At 46.4% G+C, this 22,654-nt stretch overlaps 1 protein-coding gene across 6 annotated transcripts in view; it reads left to right on the top strand.

Annotated features, from left to right (window-relative positions):
- JADE2 (jade family PHD finger 2) overlaps positions 1-22,654 on the top strand; it is a 154,424-nt gene that overhangs the window by 12,098 nt on the left and 119,672 nt on the right. For 5 of the 6 annotated variants that reach the window (XM_037907520.2, XM_037907521.1, XM_007053570.3 and 2 more), the window contains exon 3: positions 9,340-9,425. In XM_037907520.2, coding sequence (XP_037763448.1) covers positions 9,340-9,425 — 86 coding nt within the window. Of the gene's footprint in view, positions 1-9,339; positions 9,426-22,654 lie in introns of those variants that run through there. The other variant, XM_037907524.2, reaches the window with a different exon arrangement.

Below are 22,654 nucleotides of genomic sequence, written 5' to 3'. Positions count from 1 at the left end.
GTAGTCTCTGTACAATAAATTGTGCACTGGGATCCATTTTCAAAGATACATTACTGATGTACAACGAGTTGATATCAATTTAAATGTCTGGCTGTGGGCGTCTCTTATCTGATAAAAGTGTCCTCCTCCGGTGAGCAGTTTGGGTGAGAGAGAGTTACAAAGCAGCGTTGATTGCAGAATTCAAATAAAACAAAGCCCTTATTAGACAGGACACTGTGGACTGTCTTCTCACCTTTGTTACACTCAGTGTGCATTTAGCTTCAGATGGAATCATGTTGACGGAAAGTAAAGTTCCTATTGGGAAACTGTGTATTGAGCACTCCCTGTGGTCTCTCTGAAAATGGAACCCCTTGATTCCTCATCATGAGAGGCGAATTAGATTGGGGAAAAGGCATTAAAGCCTCAATTCAGCAAGGCATGTAAGATTATACTTAATTATAAGCATGTGTTTCACTTCCCTGTTCAGCAGTGCATTAAAGCACATGCTTAAGTATAAGCATATGTGTAAGTGCTTTGCTGAATTGGGGCCTGAGGGCACAGACTTGTGAATTGTGGAGTGCCCTTCACTCCTACTTGCTTCAGTGCCATTGCCCGCTGCTGGAGAACTATAGTGTCCCAGAGACTCTGTTATAACCTCTCAGCTGGTCTGTACAGATTTCTGCTGGTTTCAGACACAGGAACAAATAAGTAGACCTGGGATTTATTGAGAGCTAGTCCCTTGCAGGATCAGGCCATTTGAATGTTGAAGACTGGGAGACTCCCAGCCACTGACATTAAAGTCATGGCCTCATGGTTCTTTTTCCAGCAGGATTTTGTCCTTATAATGTGGGTTAGATGAGATAGAGGGTGGTTGCAGTTCCCACAGCTGTAGCCAGAGTAAGTGCCCTCCCTGACCATGATGGGAATCCCAGGAGGCAACACCAGTGGGGGAGATTGTAATGTTAAAAGGAATAATTAGGGCTATACACCAGGATGGCAGTAGGGTCCCTCTTTTTGTAGTCAGTACCTTGTATTGACACTGGGGTTGCTGTACAATGAGTGAATGAGCAGCACTAATCTGGGCTTCCTGAACAGGGCCCTGCCACCACTGTCTGCAGTGACCTGGTGGCCTTTATGTTGCAAGAACAATAGTAGTGGAGGATGTGTGGCATATCCCTGGAGATGGTTCCTGGAGACAGTAGTGTGGAAGGGGCTGAGGATCATTAAGGATGGGGCGGGAGCATGAGATCCATAGTGCCACAATCTAGCACCAAGCAGGGAAGAATTCTTGTCCAATTTAGGCCCAGTCCTATGATGTGCCAAGTGCCCCTTGCGAGGCTTGAGTGCTGGCAGCAGCCTTAGATTTCAGTGCTTGTTGAGGGCACTCAAGTCCTCCCAGGAGGTGCTGAGTAGTACCATGAGTGACTTTTCCCCACATCTCAGGATTCAAGTGTTACACAGTGTTGTAACTGTGTCACTGATTTAATTTAAGCCCCAGACAGGAATGTTCCATCAAACTGTGCTTAGGCCTGGTGTTCTGGATAGCTCATGGATTATCCGTGGGATACGGGGCCTCTCACTCATAGGTTGCTTGTTCAAGTACCGTACAGCCCAGCTAAGTGATGGCTCTTCAGTGTCTTACATGAAATTGGTTTGGTGGTGTGAGCCCATTTCCTAGGAAACAAGTGTCCACACCATGACATGATTCCTTTTTTGCTGTCTCAGCCAAGAACAGAGTCTAAACTGTATCTCTGCCCCTGGAGTTTCTTCCTTCTTCCTCATAAAGAAGGCCCTTGGCAGGACTGTAGTGACGCTTGCTCTGCTGCTCCTGCCCATGCTGTACCTGTTCTCTAGATATCAGGTCTGTCCAACTCCTACTGGAGTCTTTGGAAGTTGGATTGGGCTCAAATAGAGCACTTCAAGCTCCAGGGCTGCTGCTGTCAACAGCACGGACTTCTCAGAAAATAAAATAAATAAAAATCCTGGGACTCCAGATTTTCCCTTCCTTCAGAGGCTAAACTCCAACTTCTGTTCCCCTAATTCCCAAAGATTCAGAGGTTTACTAAACCCAGTAGCGTTAACTAGCTTCCGTGGGCTTCTTGGGGTAAGGCATATATTTAATCATGTTATTAAACAACACAGACTTATCTCTATTGGACTTTGGTATTTATGCAGCAGGTAATATCCCAGCTGTTGACAAATGCTCTCCCGCAGCGTAATTGTAAACAAAACTGTGACCTTTTTTATGCCTTTGCCGGAAAGAGATGGTAGCCTGGTGTATTATCTTGGTTCACATGGTTTTAATACCACATTGTAGTTTGCTTTGAGGCAGGTAAAGTGGGAATTATTGATTTGATCTCTTAGTGCAAACTATGGGCCTGATCTTGTAACCCCTACTCTTTGAGTAAGGTCTACTGGTGTGAGTAATGACTGCAGGTTCAGGCCTTATGTTGTGTAGTGTACCCACATGTTCCCTTTATACACCTGTGGAACTCAAAGTGGATTACATTTATACTGAACCCGCCATCATGACATCTGGCCTTACATTACAGCAATGGAAATTAGCACCTGTTGCCAACAATTGACATAGTCAAACCTAGTCCAGATTCCACCTCCCGCAAAATAGGTACAATAAATAAAAAGGCACAAGACAAACTAACATCTCTTTTCTTGTGTCCTAAAAATCAACAAATCTGAGATTTAGCCAGTCATGTGAGGGAGTTGACATCAAAGCCAGGGTTCCCCACCAAGAATGCCCTGAGAAGAGACAGCAGGTGCACCCGCTGATAGCAACTGCCACAGGGAGGTATGTAAGGGTATGTCTACACTATGAAATTAGGTTGAATTTATAGAAGTCGGTTTTGTAGAAAGCGTTTTTATACAGTCGATTGTGTGTGTCCCCACACAAATGCTCTAAGTGCATGTAGTCGGCGGAGTGTGTCCACAGTACCGAGGCAACCGTCGACTTCCGGAGCGTTGCACTGTGGGTAGCTATCCCACAGTTCCCGCTGTCTCCGCCGCCCATTTGAATTCTGGGTAGAAATCCCAGTGCCTGGTGGGGCTAAAACATTGTCACGGGTGGTTCTGGGTACATATCGTCAGGCCCCCCCCCTTCCCTCCCTCTTTCCGTGAAAGCAAGGGCAGACAATCGTTTTGTGCCTTTTTTCTCAAGTTACCTGTGCAGACGTCATACCACGGCAAGCATGGAGCCCGCTCAGCTAACCGTCACCGTATGTCTCCTGGGTGCTGCTTGACGCGGTACTGCATTGCTACACAGCACCAGTTTATTGCCTTTTGGCAGCAGACAGTGCAGTGTGATTGGTAGCCGTCGTCGACGTAGTCCTGAGTGCTCTTTTAACCACCCTCGATGAGGTCGGGGCGCCTGGGCAAACATGGGAGAGACTCAGCTAGGTCATTTCCCTTTTAAGTTTCGTCTCATGGCGATTGAGTCCTACCGGCAGTGCACTGTCTTTTGATCAGCAGCCAGCAGAAGACGATGGCCAGTAGTCATACTGCACCATCTTCCGCCGAGCACCCAGGAGATGACGATGGCTAGCGCTCGTACTGCACAGTCTGCTGCCAGCAAGATGTATAAAGATAGATGAAGTGGCTCAAAACAAGAAATAGACCAGTTTTGTTTTGTATTCATTTTCTCCTCCCTCCCTCCGTGAAATCAATGGCCTGCTAAACCCAGTTTTGAGTTCTGTCCTTGAGGTTTTGAGTTCTATCCTTGAGGGGGCCATTCAGTTTCTCGCAAAGCCACCCCCTTTGTTGATTTTAATTCCCTGTAAGCCAACCCTGTAAGCCATGTCGTCAGTTGCCCCTCCCTCCATCAGGGCAACGGCAGACAATCGTTCCGCGCCTTTTTTCTGTGCAGATGCCATACCACGGCAAGCATGGAGCCCGCTCAGATCACTTAGGCAATTAGGAGCACATTAAACACCACATGCATTATCCAGCAGTATATGCAGCACCAGAACCTGGCAAAATGAAACTGGGTGAGTAGGCGACGTCAGCACGGTGACGAGAGTGATGAGGACATGGACACAGACTTCTCTCAAAGCATGGGCCCTGGCAGTGTGGGCATCATGGTGCTAATGGGGCAGGTTCATGCGGTGGAATGCCGATTCTGGGCTCGGGAAACAAGCACAGACTGGTGGGACCGCATAGTGTTGCAGGTCTGGGACGATTCCCAGTGGTTGCGAAACTTTCGCATGCGTAAGGGCACTTTCATGGAACTTTGTGACTTGCTTTCCCCTGCCCTGAGGCGCAAGAATACCAAGATGAGAGCAGCCGTCACAGTTGAGAAGCGAGTGGCAATAGCCCTGTGGAAGCTTGCAACGCCAGACAGCTACCAGTCAGTCGGGAATCAATTTGGAGTGGGCAAATCTACTGTGGGGGCTGCTCTGATGCAAGTAGCCAACGCAATCAAAGATCTGCTGATATCAAGGGTAGTTATCCTGGGAAATGTGCAGGTCATAGTGGATGGCTTTGCTGCAATGGAATTCCCTAACTGTGGTGGGGCCATAGACGGAACCCATATCCCTATCGTGGCACTGGAGCACCAAGCCCGCAAGTTCATAAACCGCAAGGGGTAGTTTTCAATAGTGCTGCAAGCTCTGGTGGATCACAAGGGACGTTCACCAACATCAACGTGGGATGGCCGGGAAAGGTACATGATGCTCGCATCTTCAGGAATTCTGGTCTGTTTCAAAAGCTGCAGGAAGGGACTTTATTCCCAGACCAGAAAATAACTGTTGGGGATGTTGAAATGCCTATAGTTATCCTTGGGGACCCAGCCTACCCCTTAATGCCATGGCTCATGAAGCCATACACAGGCAGCCTGGACAGTAGTCAGGAGCTGTTCAGCTACAGGCTGAGCAAGTACAGAATGGTGGTAGAATGTGCATTTGGACGTGTATAAGCGTGCTGGCGCAGTTTACTGACTCGGTTAGACCTCAGCGAAACCAATATTCCCACTGTTATTATTGCTTGCTGTGCTCTCCACAGTATCTGTGAGAGTAAGGGGGAGATGTTTATGGTGGGGTGGGAGGTTGAGGCAAATCACCTGGCCGCTGGTTATGCACAGCCAGACACCAGGGTGGTTAGAAGAGCATAGGAGGGCGCGGTGCGCATCAGAGAAGCTTTGAAAACCAGTTTCATGACTGGACAGGCTACGGTGTGAAAGTTCTGTTTGTTTCTCTTTGATGAAACCCCCCGCCCCTTGGTTCACTCTACTTCCCTGTAAGCTAACCACCCTCCACTCCTCCCTTCGATCACCGCATGCAGAGGCAATAAAGTCATTGTAGCTTCACATTCATTCATTCTTTATTAATTCATCACACAAATAGGGGGATAACTACCAAGGTAGCCCAGGAAGGGTGGTGGAGGAGGGAAGGACAAGGCCACACAGCACTTTAAAAGTTTAAAACTTTAAAACTTATTGAATGCCAGCCTTCTGTTGCTTGGGCAGTCCTCTGGGGTGGAGTGGCTGGGTGGCCGGAGGCCCCTTCACTGCACTCTTGGGCGTCTGGATGAGGAGGCTATGGAACTTGGGGAGGAGGGTGGTTGGTTACACAGGGGCTGTAGCAGCAGTCTGTGCTCCTGCTGCCTTTCCTGCAGCTCAACCATACGCTGGAGCATATTAGTTTGATCCCCCAGCAGCCTCAGCATTGAGTCCTGCCTCCTCTCATCACGCTGCCGCCACCTTTCAGCTTCAACCCTCTCTTCAGCCCGCCACTTAGTCTCTTCAGCCCGCCACCTCTCCTCCTGGTCATTTTGTGCTTTCCTGCACTCTGACATTGTCTGCCTCCACGCATTCATCTGTGCTCTGTCCGTGTGGGAGGACAGCATGAGCTCAGAGAACATTTCATCACAAGTGAGTTTTTTTCGCCTTCTCATCTTCGCTAGCCTCTGGGAAGGAGAAGATCCTGTGATCCTTGAAACACAAGCAGCTGGTGGAGAAAAGAAAAGGGACAGTGGTATTTAAAAAGACACATTTTATAGAACAATGGGTACACTCTTTCAGGGTAAACCTTGCTGTTAACATTATATACATAGCACATGTGCTTTCGTTCCAAGGTCGCATTTTGCCTCCCCTCAGCGCGTGGCTAGCACCTCCCCTCCTCCCCCCCTCCCCGTGGCTAACTGCGGGGAACATTTTTGTTCAGCCACAGGCAAACAGCCCAGCAGGAATGGGCACCTCTGAATGTCCCCTTAAGAAAAGCACCCTGTTTCAACCGGGTGACTATGAATGATATCACTCTCCTGAGGATAACACAGAGAGATAAAGAACGGATGTTGTTTGAACGCCAGCAAACATACACTGCAATGCTTTGTTCTACAATGATTCCCGAGTACGTGCCACTGGCCTGGTGTGGTAAAGTGTCCTACCATGGTGGATGGAATAAGGCTGCCCTCCCCAGAAACCTTTTGCGCAGGCTTTGGGAGTACATCCAGGAGTGCCACGAATGCCAGGGCAAATTAATCCTTTCACATGCTTGCTTTTAAACCATGTATAGTATTTTAAAAGGTACATTCACCAGAGGTCCCTTCTCCGCCTAGCCGGTCCGGGAGGCAGCCTTGGGTGAGTTCGGGGAGTACTGGCTCCAGGTCCAGGGTGAGAAACAATTCCTGGCTGTCGGGAAAACCGGTTTCTCCACTTGCTTGCTGTGAGCTATCTACAACCTCATCGTCATCATCTTCCTCATTCCCAAAACCTGCTTCCGTGTTGCCTCCATCTCCATTGAAGGAGTCAAACAACGCAGCTGGGGTAGTGGTGGCTGAACCCCCTAAAATGGCATGCAGCTCATCATAGAAGCAGTATGTTTGGGGCTGTGACCCGGAGCGGCCATTCGCCCCTCTGGTTTTCTGGCAGGCTTGCCTCAGCTCCTTAAGTTTCACGTGGCACTGCTTCGGATCCCTGTTATGGCCTCTGTCATTCATGCCCTGGGAGATTTTGACAAAGGTTTTGGCATTTCGAAAACTGGAACGGAGTTCTGATAGCACGGATTCCTCTCCCCATACAGCGATCAGATCCCGCACCTCCCGTTTCGTCCATGCTGGAGCTCTTTTGCGATTCTGAGACTCCATCATGGTCACCTCTGCTGATGAGCTCTGCATGGTCAGCTCTGTTGATGAGCTCTGCATGGTCACCTGTAGCTTGCCACGCTGGCCAAACAGGAAAATGAAGTTCAAAAGTTCGCGGGCCTTTTCCTGTCTACCTGGTCAGTGCATCTGAGCTGAGAGTGCTGTCCAGAGCGGTCACAATGGAGCACTCTGGGGTAGCTCCCGGAGGCCAATACCGTCGAATTGTGTCCACAGTACCCCAAATTCGACCCAGCAAGGCCGATTTCAGTGCTAATCCCCTTGTCGGGGGTGGAGTAAGGAAATGGATTTTAAGAGCCCGTTAAGTCGAAAAAAAGGGCTTCGTCGTGTGGACGGGTGCAGGGTTAAATCGATTTAACGCTGCTAAATTCGACCTCAACTCCTAGTGTAGACCGGGGCTAAGAGAGGGCTTCTCTGAGACAGGCTAGTGAGAATTTGCAAGTGCCAAGGACAAAAATTTGCTGTTGATACAGCTGGTATTTTATTACATTCTTAACAAGTGACATATTCTTCTGTGGAGATTTAGGACAGATATTCCTTGAATTGTTTAGCACAGCAGGGTCTTGCTCTTCCATTGTTCTTGCACACTTTGATGGAACTCTAGACCCTGCAGGATACAAATGACTGTGACCTTTGAACTAAAGGCTAGATCGTCTACTGGTGTAAATCAGCGTCCCTCCATTGACTTCACTGACTTACACTGAGGGATTGAATTGGTTGATTGACACCAGCCTTAGATTTTTAAGCTTTTTTGAAAGCTTTGTGTTGGGCTATGTTTCTCACAGCTTCTTGCATGGTTTGGTTTTGTTGATATATAACGTAGAGTTGTCCCTACATGTGCCCATTCAGCCATTGGCTTAACCTATCAACATTTTTTAATTCTTAGCAAACGTAACTGATGGTTACCCTGGACCCAGATAGAAAAGGTGTATTTTTAGTTGTCTGTGGAGGGGGTGCTGCTGTAGATAAGAGCGAGGTGTCATTTATATTATTATTATTATTATCATGTTTAAATATTGGTGTTATTATTTAATACCCAGTATGGACAAGATTTATTACTATTTTTCTTATGCTTGGTGCTGCACAAGACTCAAAATAAAGCGAGTCCTTTAATAATAATGTAAAGACAGTTTTACCACTGGACTGTGATGGGAATGTTGTGTTTATTTCCTCAACACAATGCGTAGTGTAACTTTTCACTAGGTGCAGCTGTAGGCTGGTGGAGTCCCCCTAGGCTTGAGCATTAAAAGAGATGGGTTCTAATCCTGGCTGTGTCATGACAGGATTATCTGGACATCAGTTTTGCCAATACTTATAGCCTTGGCAGCTGAAGTCTAAGTACAGATTTGGGTGTAACTTTAGGTACCCATGTTTGAAAATTTTAGCTGTAAATTCTTATTTTGTCCCCTGAAAAGTTGTCCAGTTTCAGAGGTGCTGAGCCATGGGAGCTACAGTGTTCAGCCCTGCTGAAAATCAAGTCCCTTTTATTTAGGTGCATAAATAGGTGTTTGAGTGTCTAACTTTAGGCTCCTGAGTTTCAAAATACTGGTCTGAACTGCTGTGTGCCTCTGTTTCCCTGTCTCAAAGCAGGGATAATAATGCTTACCCACCTTAGTAAAGCACTTTGGGATCTACAGATGAAAAGTGCTAGATAGGTATTATATTTTGTCTCAGTGTCAGTCCAAATTCACTCCTCCTCCACACAAACCTGATGCTCTTCTCAGTGTCAGTTATTGGCTCCAGAAATGCCAAATAATGGAACTGAGACTGGATTGATGGGAAGTTAACCACAGGTCATTTCTAGCTTCTTAATCTTGTTCTACTATTTTTTTTCGGTTATTATTTTTGGGCTTTTGTGGTTTAAAGTGGTCTTTGAGTTCTCATTGGCAGTAGATTGACAGCCCTGGAGCCTGGAGATCTTTGGGTATCCTGGTAGAGGGAGGAGGCATGGGAGTGGGGGAAGCTAGCACTACTGCTGTCTGTGCTACCCCTGTCAAGGAGTAGGGGTTACAAGAGCACGGACAGCAGTAGTGCTAGCTTCCCCCACTCCCATGCCTCCTCCCTCTACCAGGGGATCACTGGAGGGGATGAGAAGGGAGTTCATTCACCATGGCCCATTCACTCCTTGCCCTCCCAGCTGAGGGTCCAGCAAGGGGGAGGGGCTGCTGTGATGGTGGGTCTTGTGACACAGATGCCAGAAAAGCTGTGGTCAGTTTCTTCTGCGGATAACTCTTATCTTGTGTCTCATTTAAGGTCATACGACGTCAGTGTCAAGATGCTCCAAAATTCCAAATACAAAATCCAACTGGTCAAGACAGAAGGAGAAGAAGCCCTCTGAGGTTGGTTGCGTTTCTTGTTTCTAACCAGCCCATGATTCGGTAATTTCAGTGCTTGTCCAGGCATAATGGAAACCAGCATATCCAAAGCTGGCAGTAGGCAGAGGTCCTACAGCCACCTGTCCCTCTAAGAAGCCCCATACCTCTGTCAGCATGCACTCAGCAACAGAGGCACACTGTGCTCTTCCACCTCTCCATTGGCCCTCTACAGCTGTCACTCTCCATGGATCTCTCCCCGCGCAGGTCTAGTGAGAATCTTGCATAATGGCATGGAGTTATGGGGTGGGTCATGGGTAGTCGGGAGGTAGCAGGATGGAGAAGGAGCTGGATAGGACCCTGTATATTACTTCCCTCAGGGACCCATAAAAGTAAAGCTGGCCTTGAGTATATCAGCCAGAAAGCTATCCTGATAATGGCCTGCAAGCGTCTCCAGTGCGTCATGAGCCTGCTCTGCTGGGAAAGTCTCCCCCTGACTTCACTGTGAGTGGGATTGGGTTTTATTACAGTATTTGAATTTGCCTGGATTCCCAGTGATCAGCTACCTGGCCAGTTAGCCTGATCCCTTGCAAAAAGAGGCATATCTTGCAGAGGGAGGCATATCCATCAAGTATTTATAGTCCTGTCATATAATTACCTGCCCCTGTAGACCGTAGGATTTGATGGAGTAAAGTTCGAGTTAATTGGTCACATGGGTCATATATTTTAGAAGTCTCTGAGGTCAGAGGGAGATATCCTCAGTTTAACATGGAGACTCCTCTCTTCTGGATAATTAGGGTATACTGGGGACTGTTAAATAGGAGCCAGTAAAGTATTTAATCCAGAGGGAGAAATAAAATTTCATTATTTTCCTTTTAGTTCCGCTGTGGGGCACACATGCATTAGCCGGAGGCAGTTGGCACATGGCCTTTTGCAGTGCCACTCTCTTGTTCTACTAGCAGGGGATAAAAGGCACTGTCCACGTTGTGGCTGAAATGGTGCTAGCTGTAACGCTGCTGGCAGGCTTTCAGCACAGTTTCTCTGAGCTGGTTGGAGAGGAGCTAGTTTTTTTGCTGAGAACCATGCTGTGACTGTGTTACAATACCATCCTGTAGCATGGAGTGAAGCTGTATCATGTTTTGCCTCGCATGGGCCTCAGACATAATTCCCATGGGCATGGAAACTATACTAGCAACAGCTGTGTTGTAGCAACAGCAGCGTTTAAAGCTAGTCATTGCTATCTTGATTTCATCTGTAGTGTGAACAGAACTTAAAAGCGGTACCAGTCTCCCTTTCCTTTGGACACAGGTCCAGATCCCGAGCTGAGTCTGAGTCTAGAGGGAGTCTACGTTTATGTGACTGACACCGTCTTGCAATTTCCCCCATGTATACGCTACTCCAACTTAGACTCTCTCTAGATTCCTTTAGACCTGCTTAACCACCATGTGTCTTACGGCCCCCAGCCTTACACATCATCTCTAAATTTGTCCCAGTGAGTGCTTGACCCTCTGTAACATCCTCAGTTTGCATCAGACTGGTAGGTATTTGGGGGTCATTCTCAAGGTCCTGCATTCACTCCCCAGACCAGATGCACTGCCCCCTCCTCACCAGGACAGATCTAAACAAATCAGTTGACATAAGTCTCAATAGCCTGAGTGCTTTAGGCCCTGGCTATCTGATAGACAGGCTATCTCCCCAAGAGTTACTATGGCCGTTGAGGTCAGTGCAGGGACCCTTCAGATAACCCTAGATTTAAAAATCTGAGGACTACTGTCAGGGCTGTCTGAGAGGAGTGCTTTTTATCTCATCTCTCTTGGGCTTTCTCGGCTGGCAGAGCAGGCTAGTACAATAGGTTTTCTATTCTGTATGTGGTCCTTGAAGGATATGTGCCTGGGGACAAAAAAGAAAATAAACAAACCAAAAACAAAAAAGAAGCAAAAAAAGAGGAAACTTGCAGCATTGCCTGCACAGAGGCCGCATCCTGTAGAGTAGCTGCTTCTGCCTATGTATGACACATTTTAAAAGGCATCAGATTAGATAATTGTGAATTTCCAACCTCTAGAAGGTGTAAGATCCACAGTCAACATTGGAACCCGCTACCATAGCAAGCATTGAAATCACTCATCGCAAACCAAAAAGGAAACACTTGGCCTTTTAGCATGACACAGCAAGGCTTGAAAGCTGTATCGTTTTCATGCCTCAAGTGCCATATTCCACTGCCCTGCCAAATACAGTTCCCTCCTGAAGTGGCACGGGTCAGGAATTCTCCCTTTGCACTAGTAGGAAAGACACATTTATTGTTGCTGCTCTTTAATATAAGTTGAAAAGGTTACATTTAGTGGCCAGCGAGAAAGAATATGGTTATTCATGCTGAGCAGTAAGGAAAATAAACCAGTGTTATCCAGTTACAAATGAATTAACTGAACGTGGGCCTGAACCAAAACCCCAGGTCTAAGCACCCCTGGGCTCTGAGGAAGTTCATAGTAGCTGGAACCAAACCCAGCTCTGAGCACCACTGCACTTTGGAAAATTCAGATCTGGAGCCATATCCAACTCTGCAGCTCAGGCTCATCCGTTAATACAGATTTATTGTGACAGCTTTCATCCCAAAAGATCCCATGCTGCTTTATGAACTGCCATACACAGGGGTCCATTCTCAAACCAGGGAAATGTAGTCAGCTCTGGACTGGAGCAAATGTTTAAGAGTGCACTGCAGCACTACCCAACTATTAAGACAGAAAGTGAGGGAGGATGTCATATCTAAACTGAAACTGCAGGGGGGATTTTGGGAGGCAGATGGTAATCACCCAACTTGGAATTTGGCCACTTGACACTTGAGCTAACAAAAGCCATTAGTGGTCAAGATCTCAGCTATACATTTCTCATCCAGCATCTCCAGTGGCCCAGTTCACACCCACCTGGGGCACTGATTCTATGTGGATTCTGAATAGCTTGGCAGATCCATCATGATCACAGTGTAGGGTAGTGTTTGTGGAGGTCTATGTGCTGAGTGCTTGGTTCCAAGATTTTAGGCACAGGCTGGAACCAGCCGTCGTATGATCTAGTGCAATATGTGCCCTGTGTATGTGAGGGGTTTGGAAATGTAAAAAACCCCCCCAAAACCATCTCACACAGTGCACTGAGGTGCTATAGTCTCTAAGACTATGTTAAAGGTGGGAGAGGTTTTCAGGGAAAGGAAAGCACGAAAGGGAGACAGAAAAAGTGTGATGAGGCTGTTATTTAACCTGCAGAACCCCACATCTGAGTAGTCCAGTCCACTGTGGGAAGGAAGGTGTAGCCATTTCCTAATCCAATCTCAGATCCAGATTTAGCAAATGGCCCTTACCTTTATAATGAGCTGAACCAAAACCTTAGTCACTGACAGCCCTGAACTATGGTGTTTGCAATCTGGACGTGGATAGTTTGAGCCCATTTCTTGCTGTTAACCTTTATGGCTTTGGGGGGAATCCCTGCTGTCGGGCAATCTACTGTGAAGAGATCCTGGAAACCAGTGATTTCATGTACCTGGCTAATCTCAAACCTCTTTCAACATCCCTCTGGAAGCTGTGTTCCTGCTTCGCTGTGACTAGGTTGGGGGCTGAGGTGCCATCTGCATTCCCTATGACAACAAAAGCATCAGTGTTGCATAGTTATTAGCTAGGTCAGGGTGATGTTTATTATGAAAGACTCTGTGACCAGGGATTAGCCATACACATTATAAACCCAACGCAGGGCAACTGGAAAAACAAGCTTCTTAGCGTGGAAAAGTACTGAGCTGTTTGTAAACATCCGTGGTGCAGGCTATTGCCAGGGAGCACACTCGTATTTATCAGTGCATGGTGCAGAGACCTGACAGAGCTCTTCTTTGATGTGATACAGACCCTGGGCCTGATTCTCCTTCCCCCTGCACCTTGTATAGCCATTTACACAAGGGCAAAGGTAAGAGCCACCCTCCTCTGCAGAGCTCAGCAACCACTCCCAGTGAACTGAGCAGCTCAGCAGCCACACCTAGTGAACTGAAGTAGCCCTGCACTCTGCTAAGGGTGAGATTGAGCATATCCATGGGGCAGCCCCTCCCTTGGCCTTGTCATGTCCATCCCACTGCTTGCTGCTATGTGAGAGCTGCTGTGTAAACTGGATTTCATGCTGTGGGTGAGAACCCCTCCCATATCCAGCCCTTGCACTTAGACAGTCGAGGCACATCAGTTCAGCTGTCTGCAGAACCTTGCATCCACAATGTCATTAGCATCCTCTTGCCTTGCTCTATTAAGATTTTTATTACCTTGATTAGAGCTCTGGCTTCCTTGAACCCAACACCAGCTTGAGTTAAAGCCAAGTTGTCCTGCCCAGTCCTGAGCATGATTTGTGAGTCCCCAAGCCAGCAAAGGGCCTCCCAAAGCTGGGGGCCAGTAGAGAATGTGGAGATTTATCCCTCTCTGCTCTTGCTGCTGCAGGAACTGGGTGTGCAGGGGATGCCTACTGAACGTAGTAGAAAGTTCTCTCTCTGGAGTGGGAGCTGAAATGGGCCTGGACCACTGGTCTCCAAGCAGGTGCATTTGCTATCTGTGCATAAAGCCTTAGCCCGTGTTGCCTTCAGCTGATGGGTCTGTGGGCCATTGTGAAGTGAGTTTAGTTATTGGGAATTCCATACTGTAAGAAAGGCTTCTACGAAATCTACCCAGCCAAGCAAGAATGGTCATATTTGCTGAGTCTCGTTAGGAAACGCAGAGGCCTCACTGAGAAGTTTGTAAATTGAATCCAACGTCTTTGTCAATCTTCCCAAACCAGTGTGGTTACTACAAATTAATGCCATTGTCTTTTGATTTGCTGAGAAGGGCGAAACAAAGATGCCTCCTGTTCCCAGTTTAATTTCTGTTGTTCACTGAACCACTGGCATCCAACAATTTGAAAAGAAATGAGGGTAGATTAAGGGATACCAGATTGGCTTCCAGACGAACAGATTAAGTCTCTTTTTTTACCAACAGACAGATAATATTAGTGCTTACAGTTACACAACAGGCATTGCTACAGTTCTTAGCGCTGCTGTTGAATATTGCCGCCTCATCTCAATTCGGAGTGAACCAGAAAAATGTGACATAAAGCAATTGGATAAGAAGGGTGCAGGCTAGAGCACTGAAGGCAGAAGGGAAGCTGAAATGGACAAGTAAGGTCATTAACTATCTGGATGCCGGCTGGATGGTGATGCAAGGAGAACCTGTACAATGGAAAAGCATCCTTAGAGTTTTCGTTGCTGAAATCACAACATTGTTTTCTCTTTTTCCACAAGCATTTGTGAATCATGTGTTTGTGAAAGTGAGGAGCCAATAGCACTGGCTAGTGTCTAGTATAAAATCCTGCAAAACACAATAGGTCAGACTGGATTACTTAACTGGTCATGTTTGGTTTTACTGTGAATGAAAACCTCCCCAATGCAACTCCGTCAGTCCCTTCCTGTGAAGCCCTCGCTAGTCTATTCCTTGGTCCTCACACGCTATCCTGACATGCTGCAACCATGTTGTTTTTTCATCCTGAGCTCCCCATTTATTTCTGCTGATGGACTTCATCCCTCACCTGCAACATGCTGCTTTGCCAGGCCTGGCCCCCCACAGCTCTGCCAGTGTGCTGCAATTCCAACCTACAACACACTGTTAAATGACCTCTTGTGTCTGCCCATGGATGGATTGGAAAGCACTTATACACACATGCATACATGCCTGCCCTGAAGTGAGATGAATCAGACTTCCAGAGGAAGACGTATTTGTCCCCAAATTAGAAGAAGATTGTCAGTAAACTTTGCATTTGGGAAGCCATTGCTCTCAGTGCATTGGCTGTTGCTGTGTCCTATGTGACATCATTCAAGATGGAAGATAGAACAGAATGTTGTACATAACACCTAAAAGAAAACCTGATAGATTAGTTTTCAAAACCAAAAAGCATCCCCCTGTCCTTCATGCTGTGAACCATTGCTCCACAACCACAGAAGAAATTATGGCCATCATTCATAGTGAGGTACATACAGCCAAATGGAATATGTGAACTGTAGAGAAACTGCACAGTAAATCTTTGTTACTGAGGAGGATAGAAAGACATCAGTGAAAATTTCCAAATTATTAGGTCTACAAAGGGGAAGAGATTCAAATGTGAGATTTCAAAAGCAGGAAAAAGCCCTTCCATTTCCACCTGTATTGTACCCTGTCTCACTAGCTATTGTATTATGGTTTGTTGCATGCACTTGATTTTGAATGATGGATATAATTTCCCTTGTGTTTCCTGGCAGTGCTTTGCAGCACAAAGGACTTTGGAGGGGCTTTGATTTATTTTTGCTAAAACTTTTTATGACAAAAAAAGTTTCTCTTTATAAACCAGGTATGAGTGTTGGGTGCTATTGCTTTCTACTGTGAGTTATGGAGCAGTGGCTTACAGTGTCCTAAAGATTTCTCTTAGGGATCATCATTCTGCCCTGGGGGATGGGAACTGAAGGCAGTGGGGTCTCGTGAATTAACCGAAGGGGGAGGATTTGGAATACAATCCCCACTCAAGCAAAACTCCTGTTGAGCAGGACTGCAGGATTTGGCCCAGTGGGAGTCACTTTGCTTTTTACTGAGTGAATTGCAGGTTTCCTGTGTATTCCGCTCTCACCCTGGCTGATTTATGGACAGGACGTTTGTCACAAGGCTGGATCTCTGCATTAGAATGGGAGCTGGCAAAGAAAGGAAACGATAAAAGTATTTCAATGTGAGCCCAATCCTGAACCCAATGGAAGTCTTGCCACTGACTAGAGCAGGTGCAGGATCACTCCCATGGGCATTAAACACAGATTATTACTTGGAAAGGCACACTGAAAGCCAAGAGTTTGCAGGGTTTGTTGACAGTGATTCCCAAATGCTAGGAATCCATATATTGGTATTGGTGGTTCAGGTGACTGGAATTGCAGGACCTCTTTCTGTACTAGAGGGCCCGATCCTGCGAACTTCCTATGAGGTCACTCAATGCATAGTTTTTACAGGGAAAGGCTCAGAATGTGGCCCATAGCTCTGCATCTCCGTCTAACTGCGCTTTACTTCCCCATGGACTTTGGGCTGCTGCAATCCTAATCAGGTACAAGTCTCTGTCTAAGAGACTAGAGCTGGGGAAAGAAGTGCTCCATTTGCACTTGCTGATTACCAGTAACAGTGGGGGAAAACGGATATCACATACCTCTGAGGCTATTAAATAATAAACATTGTAGGATGGTAGACATTAGAGATGGAAAAGACCTACTGATATTGTGCATCATTCTAGGATGTGTTTGACTAGACGCTCTGGTCTCACACAGCACAACATAATGCAGTGTGAGTTCACACAGCACGGAGTTCTTATACATTAGTCCCTGGAATCACTGCAGTTTTAAAAGCTAATTAAAAACTGTGCCAGATGTATGTTTCTTTAGTTTAGATTTAAAGACCAAAACAGATTCAGCCCCTTGGATTTCAGCCAGAAACTGATTTTACACAAGTGGATACTAGTTACTAAAGGATCTGGATCCGATATTTTAAATTGATATTTGGGACTAACCAGATAATTGGCAGCTTCAGCCCTACCATGCAGTTGTTGTAAAAGCGTGGCCCTTGACTAAGAATTTAAAGCAGGAGCTGAATGTCAGCGGGCCTGGTTAGGCCACTCTAATAAAGAGTTTTGTATGTGAGAAAAGATCCTTGAAATCAATACAGAAATTTTGCAGAAAGCTAGTGAAGAGACTTGAAAATGGGGCTGTTAGGCAGAGAAAAATATGAAGTGGTAAGAAATGGAGCAGAAGTGTTTTCCACTAATTGAACCCTATGAAAGGCAGCACATTCTGGGAATCCTACAAGTATTGAATCAGACCAGTCAAGTGTAGATGTGATAAAACCATTGACCATCATCCCCAGGTCTTTCTTGTTTCACCGTGTTTCAAAGGTGATAAAAGGAAGTCCCAGAGGCAGTGAGACAGTGGCTTGTCAAAGGATAATCAGAGGCCAGTGTGACACCGAAGCGCTCTGTGTTTGAAATGGGTGTTGTAAGAGCTCAGTGGAACTTGCTTCCAGTGAACTCAGATGTAAAGAAACTCCATTTGTAGGGAAATGGAACAAAAGGCCCAGATCATTACAATGCATCACAGTGCACACACTGCAGGTCCACTTGTAGTGAATCTGTGCTTACAGTAATAATTGTTTGCACTTCCATAGTACTTTCCATCACACGCTGTCCGAGTGCAGTATTGGTCCAGATTCTCAGCACGTGTTCCATTAATGACCACAGTGCTTTGCTGATCTATACCAGCTTAGCATCTGGCACAGCGAACGTAGGCTATGAAATAAGGAAGCAGTGTTATCTCCTTATGACAGAGGAGGAAACTGAGGCACTGAGCAGTTAGGTGATTCATCCTAAGATGCACTGGAAACCTGTGGCAGAGTCAGGAATGGAACCTGAGATCTCCTTGCTCCTTGACCTGTCCAAGCTATGGTGGAGTGAAGTGAAAAAATATTTCCTTGTAAGAGGTGGTGTTAATTTTACTGAAGAGGGAGTGTGACAGGTACATGCTTGAGGGCTAAATCAGTAAGACCTCAGTTTTACCTGGAGTCAGGTGGTGGGGGCTATCAATCCTGGAGTGCCCCTTGGTGGTCCAGTACAGCATCACAATTATGTTTCTGCCTTAGTTCCCCCTGGTGGGCTTCGATAGGGACAGTGAGGATCATGTATATTGAACAGTGCCCTTTCAGGGGTCTAGTTTATTTAACCCAAAGGTGGAACATATTACAAATAGGCCTCAACCCAGCATCTCTAGCTGGAGGGGGTTGGAGAGGGGTTGAGTTAACCGTAGTCCATTGGCCCTACCTATGTTCAGATTACTTACCAGCTAGGTCCTCTTGGCCTGCAACCCTCTTGTGGAGTCGGCCTCTCATCATTAGATGGGGAAGGGTCTCTCCTCTTGGGTCAAGGTCCCCACAAAGGTCAAACCACGACCACTGTTCCTCGAAACAGCATATAATTCCTCTGATCTGGGGCTTCTGCTGCTACCTGGTGAAGTCCTTCCATGGGGGACAGGTTCTGCTGAGACTTGGCACTCATAGCTCTTGCCTTTTGGAGCCTCTGCCACCTAAGAGCATGCTTCCTTGATTTCCTTTCCTGGTGAGCCCCCTCCCCTTAGGAGCCTTTGCTTTCTGTGTTCTGGGGGCTGCTCCTCTCCTCAGGCACCTCTGTTCTGTATCCCCATCCCACTGCGAATAGCTTCCTTTTATCATGTCTGGATGCTTCCCTGCCTGCCTAATTGCCTCCCAGTTACTCAGTAAGTTAATTAGTCCCAGTGAACTTGAGTTGCCTCATTGCCCCTTGTGAAGCCTGTCAGAGGTATGCTGAGCCCTCCTGACGCCTTCAGAGGGTCAGCTACCCTCTGACAAGTTAGTTCCTCAAATAATAACACTTGTTATTTATTATTTGTTTACGGTGACACTATTGGTGTGCTAGGTGCTTTCCACATTCATAGACCCCAAGACTGGCCATCATGAATGCAATTAGCCTGGGCTGTGACAGGTTGAGGGCATAGCTGAGTATGATAGATCCGGCTGAAAACCCTGGCCATGCTAATAAAAAGTGGATCGCAAAGACAACTTGCAGACACTGGCAAGCAGAGGATTTGCAGTGGAACCAGGAAACACAGCACAAACTGAATGGGGCATGTGTGCTGCTTCTCGTGAGCCCCTCCAAGGTAACAACTGAACCTGTGAGAGCGTCCCTTCATAAGGGAAGTCTGTGGTTGATAGTGTTCAATGTTGTCGAAATATCTGGAAGAAGAGAACACGAGAAAGTGAATCTGATTATGCGTCTGGTGAGAAGTCATTTCAGTCTGTGATGCCATGATGAATTGGCCTGAAGTAATTTCCCATGTAAATGGAGTTAAGTGGTATTGCAGTTACGATCGAACACCTTCTGTAAGTTCCTGGCAGGGCAACTGCAGGAGTCAGGATCCCCGACTCGATGGGTTGGTGTTCTTCCCTAGATAGAAGTTGTAAGGACTAGTCAGTAATTAGACCTGATGGGCCAAATCCATCTGTGATGTAACTCCACTGATGTCAGTGCATTTACACTGGGGATTCACCCAGCCCCTCATCTAACAGTTGAGAGAACGTTTTCAAGGAAATGCTCATCGAGCAGATGCAGTAACAGCTCCGGAATGCGACTGAGCTTGCTGTTTGCCCTTTTTAAATGGCTGGACAGGGACAAGAGTGGGGAGAGTCCATGAGCATGTGTCGGCAGAGCTCTCTCTGCTCAGCATTGTAGAGTGGTTAATTTTTTAGATGCTCATTCAAGCCAAGAAGCTTCCCATGGATGCCAAATTTGAAGATTGTTGTCTTTTTCAGCATTTAACTTGCTCAAAGGTGGAGCCAATGGGACATCTCTTTAAAGTGGTCATTACACACCTGGGGCTAGATTTGAACTTAGAGCTTAAAGGCTCCAAGCCTTGAGCTTGTTAGGATCCATAGCTTTAATTCACAGGTGTAAGGGGTAAGGAGAGAGTATTAACTGCTGTGAGGAAACGAGGAGATATCTTTTACCAGACCATCCCATCTGACGCTTATCTTTTGTAATTCCAATCCAGGCAAACAGGCTTGAACAAAATTAGCACTCTTGATGAAACAAGGAGTTGAGAAGCAGGAAAATAAGAGTGCTTTACTCTTTCAAGCAGAGCTCGGGGTCTGGGTCAGGTGCTCCAGTAAGGGGTATGACGGTTGGGAAGTGGGATCCAGCTCTGAAATCAACACAATAAGAAATCTCTCAGTCATAGGAAGACATGACACGAGAAAAGGAACCTGTGTGAAACCAGCAAGTGACATTAAACCATCTTGCTGTTCACAAACGTTTTCCTGCACCCGGCAAAATGCCTCTCCAGGACTACCCCACGCTTGGCAATGCATCACCATTGAGTTGACAATACTCAGCACCAACCGTTCAGAGGAATGCTGCTAGAACCATGTTCCAGGTCAGCAAGGAGGGAGTTAAAAGAAGTATATTTTTCAGACTGCTGAGAGATTTACCTCCCTTTTTATATTTCCTATGGCAACATTTTAAATGGCCTTTTATTTTTCCTTTCCCTCACGTCCTACTGTGAGACACTCTTCATCTCTCACTCTGCAAACCCCCAAAGGCGCCAGGGTTAGCAAACTGTTCGAAATTGGTGTTGGGGGTGTTTTTTTGTGTGTGCTTTTCTTTTCTGAGCAGCGTGTTCTCCGGTGCTTTGAAGTCTCACAGACATAGATTCCTAACTTTTATTTCCTCCAGCTCAGAAGTAAAGAGGTGGCAAAGTGACTGGAGAGACGTTGGGGGATTTACTAATTCTTTCTCCCTCTTTAATGATGGTGCAGGAGTACACCAAAGGCTGTCCCACTAGGTATTTATCTGACTGAGGATGGATCACTTGATGCTGCTCTGTCCTCCTACACTTGAGCTGTGGACAGAGTCAGGCACCCCTGAGAACTTGTTTTGAAATGTGAACCACATTTGTACAAGAGACCTTTCTGTTTCCTTTTCCTTTTTGCTCTTCGTGCTCTGCTGGGACACCTCTAAGATACTTGAGTAAGTTGAGTTAAAATGTGAGTGCTTCATTTTTGACTGTTCAGCATGTTTAACACTAGAAGACCAATACATGATTAGCTTTTTCTCATTATTGTTCTGAAACGTGGGGAAATAACCTTTAATCAGCTAAAGAAGAACTACTGGACCCACAGCATATGTTGTGGATCTCAAGGCCTACACCACACTTGAAATGTGGCAAAGAGGCGAACGTTTCTCAATATAGCAAGACAACGGAGATTGACTAAAACTATATATGGTGGGAAAACACCAAGTGACTGAGAGATATATATCAAAGGGCCAGCACCTTATCTACATGTGTGAGGCCAGCGCACCAGGGAGTGAAGCAGGGACCTCCAGGGCTAAAAGCACCTGCTGCTACAACTTGAGCTAAATTGTCAAGGCTCCCAAGATGGAGCTGTAACAGACTCATAGCCTTTAGGACTGGACGCAGAATGGGAACCCTGTAATATACCAATCATTGCATTATATATGCACCACATAAGCTCTGTTTTGAAGACTTCCAGGACTTGTGCTGACCCTTTGTAAAGAGGCGAATTTTACCCCACTGTGTTTTTAAAATCAGTGTGCAGAGCCCGAAGAGAGATCAAGATGCTTTGGGGATTGAGTCGCAGCCCATGAGTGGTGGAAAAGAAGACAGAGGAGAGGAGTGAAGAATAGTGTGACCTGATGACTAATGTTTTCCTGTTTTGCATTTTTTTTTAAAGTGAATTTAGTGCTGGTCAATAGTTGCTGGGCTTGTAGCTCTGGAGACTGAAATCCTCAGAAGAGGGACGGTGGTGGGTCAGATTGGCAGAGACTCTGGGGAGTTTTCACCGTAAACTGCGGCTTGGGGCATGGGTCGCTTGCTGGTTTGAATTAAATGGTGGGTCCTCTTGAAATTTTTAAATCAAGATTTGAGGACATCAGTAACTCAGCCAGAGTTTAAGGGTCTATAACAGGAGTGGGTGGGCAAGGTTCTGTGGCCCGTGATGTGCTGGAGGGCTGATTAGATGATCATGATGGTCCCTTCTGGCATTAAAGTCTATATATGAGTCTATGAGTGTGGGCAAAGGCAGTGACAGTTTCCCTGTGCTGCCCCACAATGTGCCCCAATCCTTACCTGCAGGGACCACCTCTCAGGGATGAGAGGAGAGTCAGTCCCAAAAGCCCATTCAGTCCTGAGCCAAGAAGAGTTTGGTTCATGTAGTTTTAAGAAAACAGGCATGATGTTATCTGGCTCCTGAGCCTTTAAGATCTGTGAGATGTTCGTTGCAGCTGGAGTGGAGCTTGAATGTAGGAATAGACTGACAGACAGGATGCAGTTCACCCCAGTGCAGAAGGTGAACACCAGGACTGTGCACCAGCTAAGCCCCAAGTCTGAAGTAGGGAATTAATTGAGGCATAGACCCAGTGCTAACACTCAGCACAAAGGTGAATTTCACCTGCTTTGCTTGGTCCATTTTTTGCCATTTTCTTCTTGTTTTCTTTTCCATCTGATTAGTCATTTTATTTTAGCATGAAGGTGTGATTGATTTATTGGGTATCAGGAGACATAACAAAATGTGCCAGTTTTGCTGATGTGTTGTTGTTGTAATGCCTGTCACTAATGTGCGTCCCCCTGACTTCCTTTTGATGTTATGTTTATTCTTCAGCTCTGTTTAAAACGT

Source organism: Chelonia mydas, chromosome 8 (genome assembly GCF_015237465.2).
Source record: "Chelonia mydas isolate rCheMyd1 chromosome 8, rCheMyd1.pri.v2, whole genome shotgun sequence".
Classification (NCBI taxonomy): Eukaryota; Metazoa; Chordata; order Testudines; family Cheloniidae; genus Chelonia; species Chelonia mydas.
This window is presented reverse-complemented; position numbering and strand designations above follow the sequence as displayed.